Source organism: Lygodium microphyllum, chromosome 14 (assembly GCF_053477565.2).
Source record: "Lygodium microphyllum isolate KBCC chromosome 14, Lygodium_microphyllum_v1.1.10, whole genome shotgun sequence".
Taxonomy (NCBI): Eukaryota; Viridiplantae; Streptophyta; class Polypodiopsida; order Schizaeales; family Lygodiaceae; genus Lygodium; species Lygodium microphyllum.
In genome coordinates, this window is record NC_141148.1 from 42,078,442 (window position 1) to 42,092,551 (window position 14,110).

At 38.7% G+C, this 14,110-nt stretch overlaps 1 protein-coding gene across 1 annotated transcript; it reads left to right on the plus strand.

Annotated features, from left to right (window-relative positions):
- The first annotated feature begins 3,690 nt into the window (after window positions 1–3,690).
- On the plus strand, window positions 3,691–13,738 carry LOC148025537 (uncharacterized). The gene is made up of 3 exons (XM_087692725.1): window positions 3,691–4,493; window positions 11,642–11,763; window positions 12,475–13,738. The coding sequence occupies exons 1-3, from the start codon at window positions 4,371–4,373 to the stop codon at window positions 13,226–13,228; spliced, it is 999 nt and encodes a 332-aa protein (XP_087548851.1). The 5' UTR covers window positions 3,691–4,370; the 3' UTR covers window positions 13,229–13,738.
- The last annotated feature ends 372 nt before the right edge of the window (window positions 13,739–14,110 follow it).

Sequence of the window (14,110 nt, forward strand, 5' to 3'; positions counted from 1 at the left end):
GCTCTACTAGGAATACTGGTCTCTAAATGGTCTCATGGCCATGCTAGATCATCATCAACACTTAAAGAAAAGTGAGTCATTAGTTTATTGATATAAATTTAAACAGAGAATACGTAATAAGTAATGAATTTAGTGACAGGAATGGCCATTCCATGCCGTTTTGGTAAAATAACTGCATAAAGCACAAGATCAAAGACATTGGTCTTAAATGTACTATAAATGACATTGTTCTTAAAGAACCTCTTGCTTATTTCTAACATCCACTCATCATGGATGACTAGTACAAATGGTTTATCCTTGTCCCCTTTTACATGTAGACTATAAGGTTTGTAATACAACACATGGGACCCAATTTAAACAGTTTGTCACACAAATGTAGTGATATCTATGTACATATGAAAATTATTATGACAAATACATTGTTTTGGTCTCCTAGTAGATGAAGAGCCTCCAAGTACATTGCTATCCAATCATCCTTGGAAAGTTTTTCTACAAGTAGCACCACCATTGGCTTTCAAAGCACTCTAACATCTTGAAGTTGTAGTCTAAAAGAAGAGAACATACCTTCATACGACAATGTTTGCACTTCCTTTGGAATCATGAAGAATCTGAAGGTGGCACGATCCAATGGAGAGACACTTTTCATACGACATTGCGCTTTGGTTAGACTCAACTTGGCAACATGTTGGGACATTCCAACATCAAACAAATCATCCTTGTAGTAATCAATAACACATGGATGCACTAGTAAATGTACAAATCAATTTGTGAACTTGGTACATGGCCCTCATGCATAGCATGTACTCATACAATAGCTTCTTCTTAGTCATCTTTGTACTCAACATGTACCTTGAATGGGCAACCACATTTTTTGGAGGTTCTTAATCTATGAATTTAAGAGCCCTTTCAAGCTATGCTGCCACTGTGATGGCATGCATATTCCACTATCATCTTGGAAGCACTATGCTTTTTGGTTGAACAAAGGATACTTAATCTAACTTTGTATTCAATCATTACCTCTTGAAGCTTGTGATCCACAAGAGATCTATCTAACACAAGCTCCAAGATGGGTATTCTTCTTTCCATCCCTTTGTTAGGAAATAGAAATAAACCATTAGAGACAAAGGACTTTGTAGACACCTTGCAAGCACAAGAATTGATGAGCTCTTTTACATAAGAAAGAGGAATGCCATGCTTTCTCATGTTGATACACCGCTTGCATTTGATATAGTTGATTGCCACATTTACATTGTCTCATGAGAACCTGTAATCTTGTTTATATGGTTAGCTAGGACAATGCTCTTCCAATCCTCCAAATATGCAATATGCAAAGATGGTTCCGATTTCAAGGCTAACACCTAGCATCATTCTTGTTAATGCAAAGACTTTCTTTGATCCTTCTCCACTTCTTCAAGCTGAGCAACTTCCTTTTGTTATGTTGTTTGTGTACCTCCAATGTGATGGCTTTCTCCCCATTCAAACCACTTAGCATCAAGCTATAGCTCTCTCTATTGAAAGAGAAGTACTTTGAAGAGGTAAAATTGAGTGGGCTTGGTGCAATGCCACCACGTTCTTGTGATGTCGTATCATTCTCTTCAGCAAAGTATTCATGCATCTCAACCTCGTCATTTGATGATCCATTTGATATTTCTTCATCTGTGTCAAGGTCCTCAATCTCGAGATCGCTCTCTATAGTCCATACCCATTGACTATACAAGCATATATCCCCAAAATCATGACAATGGCACATTGCATCTGTTGGAAACATGACAGAAAAAGAGAAAGAGAGAAATGAACCTTAATGCAAAAGCCATAGTTGTTGAATTGTGGTGAATCTCACCCCAATAGATTGGGTGTGGGTCAAATAAAGATCTTGGAGCTTCAGTCGAGACACTTGCCCAACACGGCTAATGTGCATAGATTTTCTATTGGCAATACCAAGAGCATTTTTGGTGCAAATAAATTCGGGCAACTTTGGAATCCTGGTTGATCGACTTTACATTCTTGGGTAGGGTCTACTCGATGGGTTTACTTTTGTTCTAAGGATATCCATGAGACAAGTTTCTTGGGACTCCACATTGGTACATTTTATGTGGATGTGGACCCCACAAAAATTTGAATTGCCACCTGACACATTTGTTGGGGCTCGTGTAACACATGGAGATCAAAAAATCGGTAGCACACGCCTTTTCAAACTAGTTGGGTTTACAAAATTGGGATGGGTTTACTTTGTCATAAAGTACTAGTCATGATTGGCTCACATGATCGTGTGCATTTGCAGCCCCGCCGATTCCAACTCCCCCTGGTCTTAAAGACCCCATGGGAGATAATGTTGAGGCTCCACACCCTTTCATATCTCTCATATGTTTCTCACCTTTTTCTTTAATGTTGCTCTCAACTTTTTTTTCTCCCATCTCCCTCACCTCACCTCACCTCACCTCACCTCACTCCCCCGCCCCCCCCCCCCCCCCCTCTCTCAGGCCATTGCACTTTGTCTAGCATGGAGACCTTGACCATTGGTTGATAATCAAGGGGCCCACACTATAATGAGATCAGAACCATCATTGCGAGGTACAAGAGACTCACCCCTTGATACATCAATAGAGTGGACTCGGACCACATCATAGTTGAGATCATGTACTAACTTGAGATTTAGAGAGAAGCTATTGTAGCTAGATTTCTTATATACATAGATTTATGACTTAGAGACCTTTAGATATAAGCCTTATAATAGGATCCATTCTTTTTCTTTTCACGATGAGATAACATGGGATACATGTGTACTTTGGTTTTGTCTCATAGGTCACATTGGCCTTTTGTAGACATTTATATATATAATAATAATAAGTTATTATATATATATATATATATATATATATATATATATATATATATTTGTACTCATGCGTGCACACACACACACACACACACACACACACAAACAGAGCACATTGTTTAGGAGACAAAAATATGATTTTTAAAGTTCCAATTAGTAGGTTTTGTGCGGTGTTGTAGGTTTGGGATGCCCTTTGGAGGTTTGGAATCTCCCTTAGCCATAACTAAAATAATACAGTGTATAGATATAAGTATAAATATATTGTATAGATTGTATCCTTGCAACTTGACGTTGCTATGACTTTATGCTTTCTATACCTAGGCCTATTCTTTGAATATAGCTCAGTTTGTTTCGAAATAATACTAGATGAAAACCACCTCATAAATTTTTGATGGCCTTATGAAAAGATTTGATAAAAGGGAGACATAAGAAGTGCCATGAAGCTCAGTGGTAGTGGTAAAACATTTTTGAAACTTGAAACAAAAGAAATGAAGGGAAAAGTTAAAGTTTTTAGGAGGCATTGAAAGGGGATTTTATGATAATATAACCAAAATCAGATGTAAGAGTTCTATCCAATTTTGAAAGTGGATTGGACATTGAGCCATTGTTTATTTGGAAACCTTTACTCAAAATTTAATTAATAAATCTTTAAATTTTTGCAATTTGCATGTAGATCCCCCCCCCCCCCCTTTGCAAAATTTTGTTACTCAACTTGACACCAAATCTTTAGAAAGGTTTTGTATAGCTGTTACACTTGCTTAACGCTAAGCTGTGGTTTATCGCTTTAGAGTGAGACTTAAATAGTTAATAATAGTTCGTGGGGAGCGTAAAGTGGAATAAGCACTTGCCAAAGGTTCATTTTGCACCATCTTTCCTTTTGGTTGGTTGTGCAGCAGCATGCCGCAACAGCAATAAAAATGAGAGAGACCAGATGACACACATACAGCGCGAGAGAGACAGACAGACAGACAGAGAGAGAGACAGAGACAGAGAGAGAGAGAGAGAGCATCCATTGATCATCCTTCCCAGTCTTTCCGTCGATCATCATTCTTAGCAGATCCCTTGATCCCGCCCACGCGGCCTTGCATCGGCAGCCTTTCTGCCGACCGGAAGCTCGTGAAATCATGACACAGTAAGTGGAATGCTAGTACTTTCCCTCTTGCCCCTTCAGGTCTGCTGAAAGAACATTTTGCAGCCATTGGCAGCCATTAGTGATGCCATCTTCGTGCTGATTTCTTGTTGTGAGAGTCCTTCATCACGGAAGTAGATTGCTAGGGTTTCCCTCCCCCCCACCTCGTCGAAGGAAAAGCTTGCAACCGTTGGCTGTCGGAATCGATATTTTTGTGGCGCGGATTTCTTTTCAAAGCGTGCCATCGTTGTGAACTCCGTTAGCAACTGGCTGATTGCTATCAATGAATAGGGGCCATCTCAAATAGTCTTGGAGTTGTGCATGAGGTAGCAGTATTGGTCTTTTTGAGGTTCTGGGAATCAGTAATCACCTGTTTGGTCATCCGATGAGTCGTTCTATATCAACATGATGCATAGCAGTGGAGATTGCAGTTCAAACGGCATTGAAGATGCTTCTCATGGGTACATTGAACACCAAGTATCCAAGCTCGATACACTGGCTGGAATTGCTATCAAATATGGAGTCGAGGTGCCTTCCTAATACCTATAGTCTTCGTTTTCCTAAAATCTGCTGCAAAAATTACTGTGATACAGATGATAGTTGAGCTTTTTGACTGGTTGAGTGGTTAATTGGATCTGTTTGAAGTTTTTCTGCACGGATTCCCCTTTGCCTCATGTGCCAGAGGAAAGGCCTATTTTGTTTGCATGCTTGATTGAAGAATATCTTGCATGTCTGGTTTGATGTACTTGGGCAATATACAGTGCATTACATATCTTACTAGGCGCTCCATGCCTAGACCATGCAAAGTGCGGCAGCATGCTGTGCTTTGCATGGGTATTACTGTCAATTATGACCCTTCTCATCCTAAAGCATGCTTCATGCGGCAAGAGGATTGTGACTGTTGAGAATTTTACACATTGAGTTTCTTGGCAATTATGCTTTCCCCCCTACCATAGGAAATGCATTTTCCTTTTAGTAAAAGAGGAAGAAGAAAGACGTATTGCATAAAGAAGAAGATCTAGGCATCAAGCATCTCTTAATTCTTGATTTTCCTCAAGCTAGTTTGGCGTATGTGAGAGAGAGGGTGACCTTATTATCTCGATTTTTCTTTTGACATTCTCATCTCTCGAAGAAGATTGTGAGCCAAACAAATTACATTGCTTTTGATTTAACAATTAGCTATCAAATATTTGTCCATTCAATTGCAATTAACAAAAAATATGTGGTGGGTATGAACTCTTACCATTACATGATAAACTAGCTACTAACAAGGCATAGCAAGAAGCTTCCAACATCATAACCCTTAGACATTCAATAAAGAGGGAGAAAGAGAGAGACATGTACAACATGTATGCCCCATCCTTATTGTAGCGTAGTTGCCCAAGCCAAAAGTCTGCCCCCTTGCTTGGCCATTTGTTCGTTACTCCAACTACCAAGCCCCCCATTGCTGAAGGCACTAGGCTTGCACTTTAATTCGATTATCCTAGTAGTTGCTAAACTGTCCATCGCACTTGACATCTCTAGCTTTGATAGCCTCCATTGCACAAAGTTTAAGGCTAGCTGTGCTACTAGTTTACATCACATTTTGTGTGCTTTTTTAAGTTATCATCCTATGTTGGCATAATTTTCCTTTGTGATTCCAGAAATACACATTTGGACAGTGATCTTTAAATCATGCGAATCAAGATACAAATGGAGCCATGGACTCTTTTCATACTACATTGAAACAATGGTCTTAAATAGAAAAGCAAAAATGCATGGGTGATGTATAGGCTTGTAATTTCATATGCTAGCAATGGAGGTGCTTCTATGGTATCAACACCATCTTAAGGAAGGTGGTTTGTGCAAAAATTCTAGCTACGATGGATATCATTGAGAGCTTAGTGGCTCATTCATCAAAGATTTTTGATTCATATATAGGTTATCCTAGAAACACACATTTTCCTAGCTTGTGGCATAATGATTATGTCTAGAACCAAGCCAATAGAGAAGTTTGGCATGAAGTTTTCAATGCTTTGATGACTCCTATATCTCTCGCATTGGCAGATGCATCTGGGTCGAGTATGCTCAAGATTTGTTCATCTATGAGATCAGCCTTAGATCTTGCATCTACCAATATCAATACATCTTTGCTAATATGAGTACAACATCTTTGCTTACTTATCTGCCCACTCAGTTATCCGTCGGTGTATCATATCTAGTAGAGTCCTTGCTTGATGTTTTGATTTGATGTGGTTTGCAGGAGATTGCATTGTGCACTAGGACTGCCATAGGCCATGCATCGAAGACATACCTTCCTCTGTCTCTTTCACTCTTCTCCTTTCTAATTATCCTTTTCTCTTCAACTCAAACTATGTTTCTCTGTTTTCAAAGGAAATCGATCCCCCATAACCAAGATAAAAATAAACATGCCTTTTTATCATCATTGTAATAATTTGAAAGAAGACTCCGTACTAAAAAATCTAACCTTGTTAAAGCATTTTACCTTGAAGGGATGCAAAGAAAAAGTGCTAAGAAGGCTGCCACCGTATGACAAGAATGTTGTCTTTGGATGCTTCATTATAGTGGAAACTTTGTAAGGATGGAGAAAGAAAGAAGGAAAGAAAAGTTATATATTAACGTCTTGTGGAGGCCAAAACTGATCTAAAGGACAAAATTAGGTACATTTTTAGATGCCCACTTTTTGCCTTGGGTGTCTTGAACTTTGCAACAACAGGTCTATTGTGTCTGTAGATTGGCAACTTTAGGCTTCAATGCACAACCAAGTCTTGCTTTCTATTCTTGAGTTGGATGGGAGGGAGATTATTTGTTATCCATATCTTAGTTCCTTGCAAGTATTTAGTTTGCTTTGTTACTTCTATTTTTTCTTGCATGGTTGCGTGTCTTGGAACGAAATGTTTTTCTTTGACCATAATTGAAGGATCCCCAATGTTAATGAAAGGGATGGCTTTATACACCTTTCTTTGTATGATTTCAAGTATCGGAATAGAAGTATCTTTCTTGATCTCTTCATCTTCCAAGACTTCAACCTTGTCCCCTTTGCCATTCAAGCCTCCTATCTTGATTTCCTTGGCGATCCAAGTTTCAAGTTGTTTTTCTTCAATTTGTGTTGTGACTTTCTTTACTAGAATCTCTTTTTGTGGTTCACATTGTTATATTTGATAGATGGTCTTGTCTTCACATTTCTTTAACTGGTTGATGTGCTTTGCAATTCTTGAACTTTCTTCCTTGTTTCCTTTAGCTCCTTTGTCAATGTTCTGTTTTCTTATTGCAAGTATCGCTCCCAGGATGAAGGTCTTATTGTTGATCTTTATGCTGGTGATGTTATGTCCCTGGACATCTGGATGGGCGCTAGTTGCATTGGTCATAGTGGTCATGAAGCGTCTTGGTGCGAATGCAGTAAGGGTACTTCGAGTTTAGGATACTTAAGTTCTATTTATAGGATCTAAGGCCCTATTGTGCATATTCATTGTGTGATCACTACTCTTGGACTCTTGGCCCATTGGTTGACACATCCGTACACTGGGATGGTGTGGGCTAGTGGTATGGGACACCAACTCTTGGGATATTTTGGGTATAGAGGCAAAAGAAAGAGAGATTAGAAAGGAGTGTTGAAGTCCATGGAAGAAAGAAAGAGAGAGAATATTTCTTTTTGTAAGGGATGGCAAATAGGATAGGAAATAGAGAAAAATAAGGGGATAATAATTGTCACATGGACAAGTATAAAGGTGTGTTAGGGATGTATCATTTATTATCATTGAATATTATTACAAGTCTCTTTCCTCCATCTATCTCCTCTAGCTTTCATGGTTGCTTTCTCCCTCTTTTTGTGTCTCTCTCTCCAATTCTAGTCTTTCCTTTTCTCTCTCCTCTCTCTCTCCTCATCTAGACTTTCTTTGTACTTCCTCTTGCAGTTCTCTCTCTTCTCTCTCTCTCTCTCTTGTCCTCTCCTCAACACTTCCGTCTTGTTTACAGCGCTGAGAGGAAGAGGTAAGTGTAATAGAGGGGAGTGAGGCATTGTCTGGTGCAATGTAGTAGACAATGTCAAAGGAATTGGTAGATTGCGCGAGAGGGTGAAGAAGGCAATTACCTGACAATGCATGAGAGGGGAATGATTGTGTTGACCCGTCAATGTGGTTTGGTCAACCGGTTGTGTGGCAGGTCCAAGTTCTTATTTATTTCTCTAGATAAGAGGCATAGGTAGTCCACGTGTTTAGGACTGTTGGAGTTGGGGAGGTGTGTGTAAAAAACACGTAACCTTATCGATTATTCTCTTGTTCTACAACTATCCATTGGCTCTCTTCAACCGATCAGTGAACCTTTAATTGAAAGGTTGAGAACATGCCCCTTGAGATGCTCCTTGTCTACACTTAAAAAAAAAATAAAATTGAACATATCTACATTAAGAGCACTCTATTTACAACTTATTCTTCTTAGTGCTTTGTTTTTCTTTCAAATTTGATTTTGCATATATTTTTTACTGCTTTCTCAATTCTCTTATTCTCACTTAATTTATGCATTCTTTGCTACTATCATGATTTCTTATGGTGTATTCTTGATAGTACTTAGCTCAAAAAGGAAGGCCATAGAGAAGAGATAGGTGTTAGGATACTTGTCACATAAGCTTCCAAGTGTCCTATCATTTGTTATACCTTACGACATGTGGTTGGACACTTGTCTTGTACTGTTCCACTTCTCTTTTTGCACTAGCTCTTCCCTTTCTTCTACAAAGAGAGCTCTTTTTTCCTCATTGTACATTAGTTTTCTTGGCTATAAGCTCTTGTACAATAGTTGAAGATAGTCTAAAGTTGGCTTTGTCCATTTGCATCATGTTCCTTCACTCATCTATTGTTGAATACCTCCATATTCCCTCTTCTTTCATTGTTGCTTTACATGACAATGAATCTATGAATTCATCTTTCTTGAGCTCTTTTTCCATTTTAAGAACAAGAAGCAAGCCAAATCGATATATTGCTATCTATCAATGGAGAAAGGTTGGTCTTCCCTCTTTTCTTCTCATTTTGCAAAGAAATGAGTTGTTTTTATCGCATAGTAAGTGATGTATGTGTGTATATACACCTTTATATGATCTTGTGAGAGTGAAAACTACTTACTCTTGGTTGATTGTAACTGAGCTCTTCCCTAAAGGACCTTGGTTGAGCAGAAATACACTCCTTTGGGGGGAAAGGAAAGGGGGGAGCGTTGCCCATCTTTAACCCTCAATCTTGTCTCCATTACTTTTATGTTTTCATGGCTGTAATTTTTTGAATGGTTGTCATATTCAACTTTAACTATTAGTTCTCTCCATTTCTTGAAACATTAAATCTTGAAAACAAATGAGTATTATAATTGTTGAGCATACTAGTTGTTTGAGGCATACATAAAGGTAGAGCAATGGGAGCAGTACAAGAATGACATCCACCAAAGATGGATCCTAAGGATTGTGATCACCAATTGGAGTTGAATGTGAAGGGGAAGTATGTTGAAACCAAAATGCAAGAGTCTGGAGGTTGAATTTAGCAAATGTAGTAGTGTACTTGAAGATGAAGGTTATTGATCACTGGAAGTTGAGACGGCCTACAGAGCTTAAAAACATAGGCAATAAGGGTGTGACAATAACATCAACAACAAGGGCCTACAGGCTGAAAACATAGTTACTTGACAACTTTGTGCAGTAGAGTATTAGTTGGGAACTAGATGCCAAGGGCAAGAGTGAATGTGGCTGCAGTCGGCAAGGGTTGGATAGCTGTTGAAGAGGGGAGTTGATGTTTGATAGTTGGAAGAATTTTGTGATGACTTGCAAGATGAGGGATAGATTGAATGGTAGGCAACTTGCTATTTATAGATAAGTGGATGCTCCCAAATTAGGGTTTGGCTGATGAGATACAGACGCTCTCTAATACCATATGCCATTTAATGAAACTTTAGGTAATTTACATGTTTTGGGGATGTTTTAAAGAGCTAGTTAGTTTATAATGCATTTTTTAGCTCAATAGCTAGAACATGTTCGAGGCAACCTGCAACTTCATTAGAAATGACTTGAGAAGAACGAGAGTGTGCTTGCCATAATCAAGCTTGGTCTCTCTAACAACCTTCTCCATCATCTTGATCCTACGGAAATAGCAAAAGAGGCATAGGATGACCTTCAAACTATACATTGGGGGGATATTAATAATTCAAAGTTATTTTTGAAGACGCAATTATTTAGTATATTTTATAACCCTTTGAAGACTCTTAGGTAGCAAAATTCGATGAATCCATGATAGCCCTTGAGGTGGCTAGGGAGATGAAGTATGAGGAGATGGTTGCCATCCTTTTGGATGACGAACAACAAAGTTGTAGACATAGCACTTGCAACCTTTTACACCAATAATTAATCACCCAAATGTCGATATTGCAAATGAATTGGTCACACTGTTGACCAATGCTACAAGAAAAAAGACAAGTAGTAGGACAAGCAACATGCACACTATGCTACTGCTCATTTCTTATTTAAATAGTGACCTTGCTGAGCCTACTACTTCCGATAAGGCTCTTAATGTGTTTCTTCAATCATTGTTATTAGGCAATGATAAACAAATATCATGTCAATATGCATTTTAAATTAAAACTAAATAAACAAAAAAACAAACAAATAAAGTGTTTGGAATTAGACACATACCATGCTATTGCATGTGTTAAGACCTTTCCAGCATTTCCAGCATATCTATTTCACATGTGGGGTACTTGACCGGGATTTCTATCTTTTTTTAATGATTCTATTAGGAGTTGTCTTAAGGGTTGTTATAACCACTTTATGCACAACCTTTGAGTCGGGCCCAAATGCTATACCTAGGTGTTTAGCTTTGGTCATGTGCCTAGTGCCTTTGAGCCATGCTGGCTTTTGATTAGTCTTTGAGTTATGCACATGCACCTTTGAACCATGCCTTACTTTGGGTCCTTGAGCTTGTCAATAAACCATGTCATGACCATTCTCATGTTGCATCTCTCTCTTCGAGGTAAGATCTTCCCTTCCTTTATTTATATTTCATGTCACGGATTTAGTCACCCATAGCTGAAGGGTGGTTTGTTAGTTTTATTCATCCGTGTGTGTGAACGCACCTTAGGTGTATAAGTGTGGGTGTTAAGGTGTGAACACCTATTACACCTCCAAGCATTAGGTAAGGGTCAAACACTCTCTTTATTCTCCTCTCTTTGCAGCACGGGGTTTCACCCACCTTAGCTCTATATCTAACATGATATTCTAGGAAAGAGAAATGTTTGATAAAAATCTGCCTGCTCAGATGTGAGAGCTGTAAGTTTGCTTCAAACAGCTTGTGCATGTCTACGAGAACAGTTAGCTGCTGGAGGCATTGTTGTATTACACAACACTTATAGAATGCATCATCCTGCATAAGTTATACGCTATCATGTTTAGTATAGTGATTTGAAAGTTCTAAGTCCGAACTGAAAACCTGTAGGTTATCATTTTATGTCTCAGAAGATGTTATCTCATCCTTTTTCAACTGCTTTTTCTTATCTCATGATTTTACACATGCCCAAAGGGTGTGAACATCTGGACAAGATCTCTTGTGAGATTCAATTTGAAATCATTTTGAATAGGTTTCTATTTACTGCATTTTAGTTAGAGCTTGGTTGGATGCTTTAACCTAAAACTTTAAAAACTGTTTCTACAGGTTGTGGATGTCAAGCGGGCAAATGGATTGGTTACAGACCTCCAAATGTTTGCTCACAAGACATTGAAGATCCCTCTACCTGGGAGGAAACGACAACTATCACGTAAATATGGAGTTACAAGGTGGTATATTTGATTAAAATTATGTAGTTTTAAACAAGCTCAGTGTTTCCTTCATTTCTGTGCTTGTAGCTGTAATTTCACTGAAACTGCTTTCGTTGGAAGATGCTTAGTGTGCAAGTTTTTTGATTAGTTGTTTAAAAGCCATGTTACTCGTAGCAGTTTTCTTCCTCAGAAACAATGTGCCTTATGAAATGTCGAGAGATTCTGAACTCGACTTTGTTTAGAAGTTGCATTATTTTGTTAAGGGAGGCATGAAAACAAACCATTATTATGAACGTGTGTTTGTTTACAGATCGACATACCCAACAGACATATACCCCTGGTTCTAAAACCCATTGTGGGGATTGAAGAGAGCCATGGTTGTTCTGCAGTGTTTATGTAGGGTAGAAAAAAGTAAATTTCCTTTGTGTCTATCTAGATTGATAGTTGCTAATGTTAATATAGGAAAATGGCAAATTGCTTCACAACCGTTGTAAGCCCAGCTGCTCAGCATTAACCTTACGTGTGTATGTCTATATGTTTTCATAAACAATGAGCCCAATTCTTTTTCACATACTTACCGGTTTGCCAGTCTACTTTAAGAAGTTCTAGTCCATGACATACAGTTCTAGGTATTCTATCTATTGGCTTTTATAATACTACAAGGCTTATAGAGGGCTCCTGCAGTAAAAGCAATGTACAAGCAAGCTGAACCATCACATTTTCATGCAGGATGTCAGGCCTTCCTCCTCAAAGAAAGGGTGCTACAGGTTTTACTTCACAGACAGGCAATGCTCAAAATGTTGAAAGCAGGCACAAAGACAAGAGACCCTTGTCGTCTGCAATGAATCTTCTAAGGGGTTACTATGGACTCTCAACCCCGGCACAGCAGATGACAAATGGAATTGAAGGAATGGAATTGACATCTTATCGATCAGATGGTGAGGATCATTCTGAAGAAGAACCTTTTTCTCCTATAACAAAACCCTTGGAAAATGAGCAGGGTTACATTCCAAATGGAAGCAAGCACACAGAACAAGAAAACAAGGAAGGCTCAAGGGTGGATAGTGAGTATGCCTTGAGAGATGAAATAGTTCCAATACTGGTCATTGGGGATGCAAGTGAGAGGGCAGTTAGAAGGCGGTCAAAGATGGAGATTCCAAATGGGTTGCCTGAGGTTGAAAGCAGGCAAGATATGGGTGCTGTAGACAGAGTACTCCCTAGTTGTGCTTTTCCTTCTTTGGATGGGCCTTTACTGGGAGGTAAGGGCAAAGAAATGCCAATATCTAAGGTCATCAAGTCATTGAGTGCCTCTAATCTAGAGGATCAAACAAGTTTGCAAGCCATCTCAGTTGATCCCAAATATGGCAACAAAATAGATGTAAAATCCTCCAACCAAACTAACTCCAATCAGGTTAGCACAAGATCATTATTTGAGGGGCTTTCCAGACCTGTTGGACAGCGTTACAAAGCAGCATTAGACTGATCTTACCTGTTTATACGTGAGCCTGTTGCCCTCTATGTAGATATGTTAGGCTGTATCTTTGGAGTGAGCTAGATAATTCCTTCTATCATTCATTTCAATCTTGATTTTGTTGGAGCACAAACAAGCCTTGCAAATCTGAAGGCCGTGCAAGATTCCACCTTGAAGGGATCGATACTTCCTATTCTTGGAGTTTGTACACTTCCAGGTCAATAAATGTGCAAGCGTTTAGATCTACATCCTCAAGAACGTTCCCTCCCTAAGAGTTGCAGGTTATTCCCCCAACGTGGTCCTTCAAACCTTTTAAAGAGAGATTGATCAAGTTTCTGTTCACTGGCTAGTTTCACACACCAAACAAATATCTAGAATGAGCAATTCTAGAGTTGATTCACAAACTTATTGTTTGCTTCCAAACTGTGTTTTTCAAGCTATTTAACACGGATGATATGGATGGTCCTGGTCCTTGCTACTTTGGTTTTGAATGAATTTATTATCAACTTTGGGGCATTGATTATAAGTCCCCATTCGTAAGGTGTTTGCTTGAGAAATGATGAGTGGCCACTAAAAGAAAAACATGTTATTTAATCCATGTCATCAACAGCATAGATCCTTACATCAACAATTTGAGGCATTACTTCAACCCTTTAAAGAACAATGGTATCAGATTATTAGGAGAAAACAAATACAACTTAGCATAGGTGCTTGATCTTTCAAAGGACCATCTTATTGGGTTCTAATCAATCATACTAACTCACATCTCTCTTACAAGGAATGCGATGTCTATTATTTATAATAAAATCCTTGCGGTCAACTTTTTCCTAGCAAAGGTAAGCACCATGTGCGTTTACATATTTATTAATATCATGTTTCATTTATGATGTGATA

Coding starts and splice junctions, on each gene's coding strand:
- LOC148025537 (XM_087692725.1), top strand. CDS start 4,371: ATGATGCATAGCAGTGGAGATTGCAGTTCAAACGGCATTGAAGATGCT. Junction 4,494..11,641: donor CTATCAAATATGGAGTCGAG/GTGCCTTCCTAA, acceptor CTGTTTCTACAG/GTTGTGGATGTCAAGCGGGC. Junction 11,764..12,474: donor CGTAAATATGGAGTTACAAG/GTGGTATATTTG, acceptor ATTTTCATGCAG/GATGTCAGGCCTTCCTCCTC.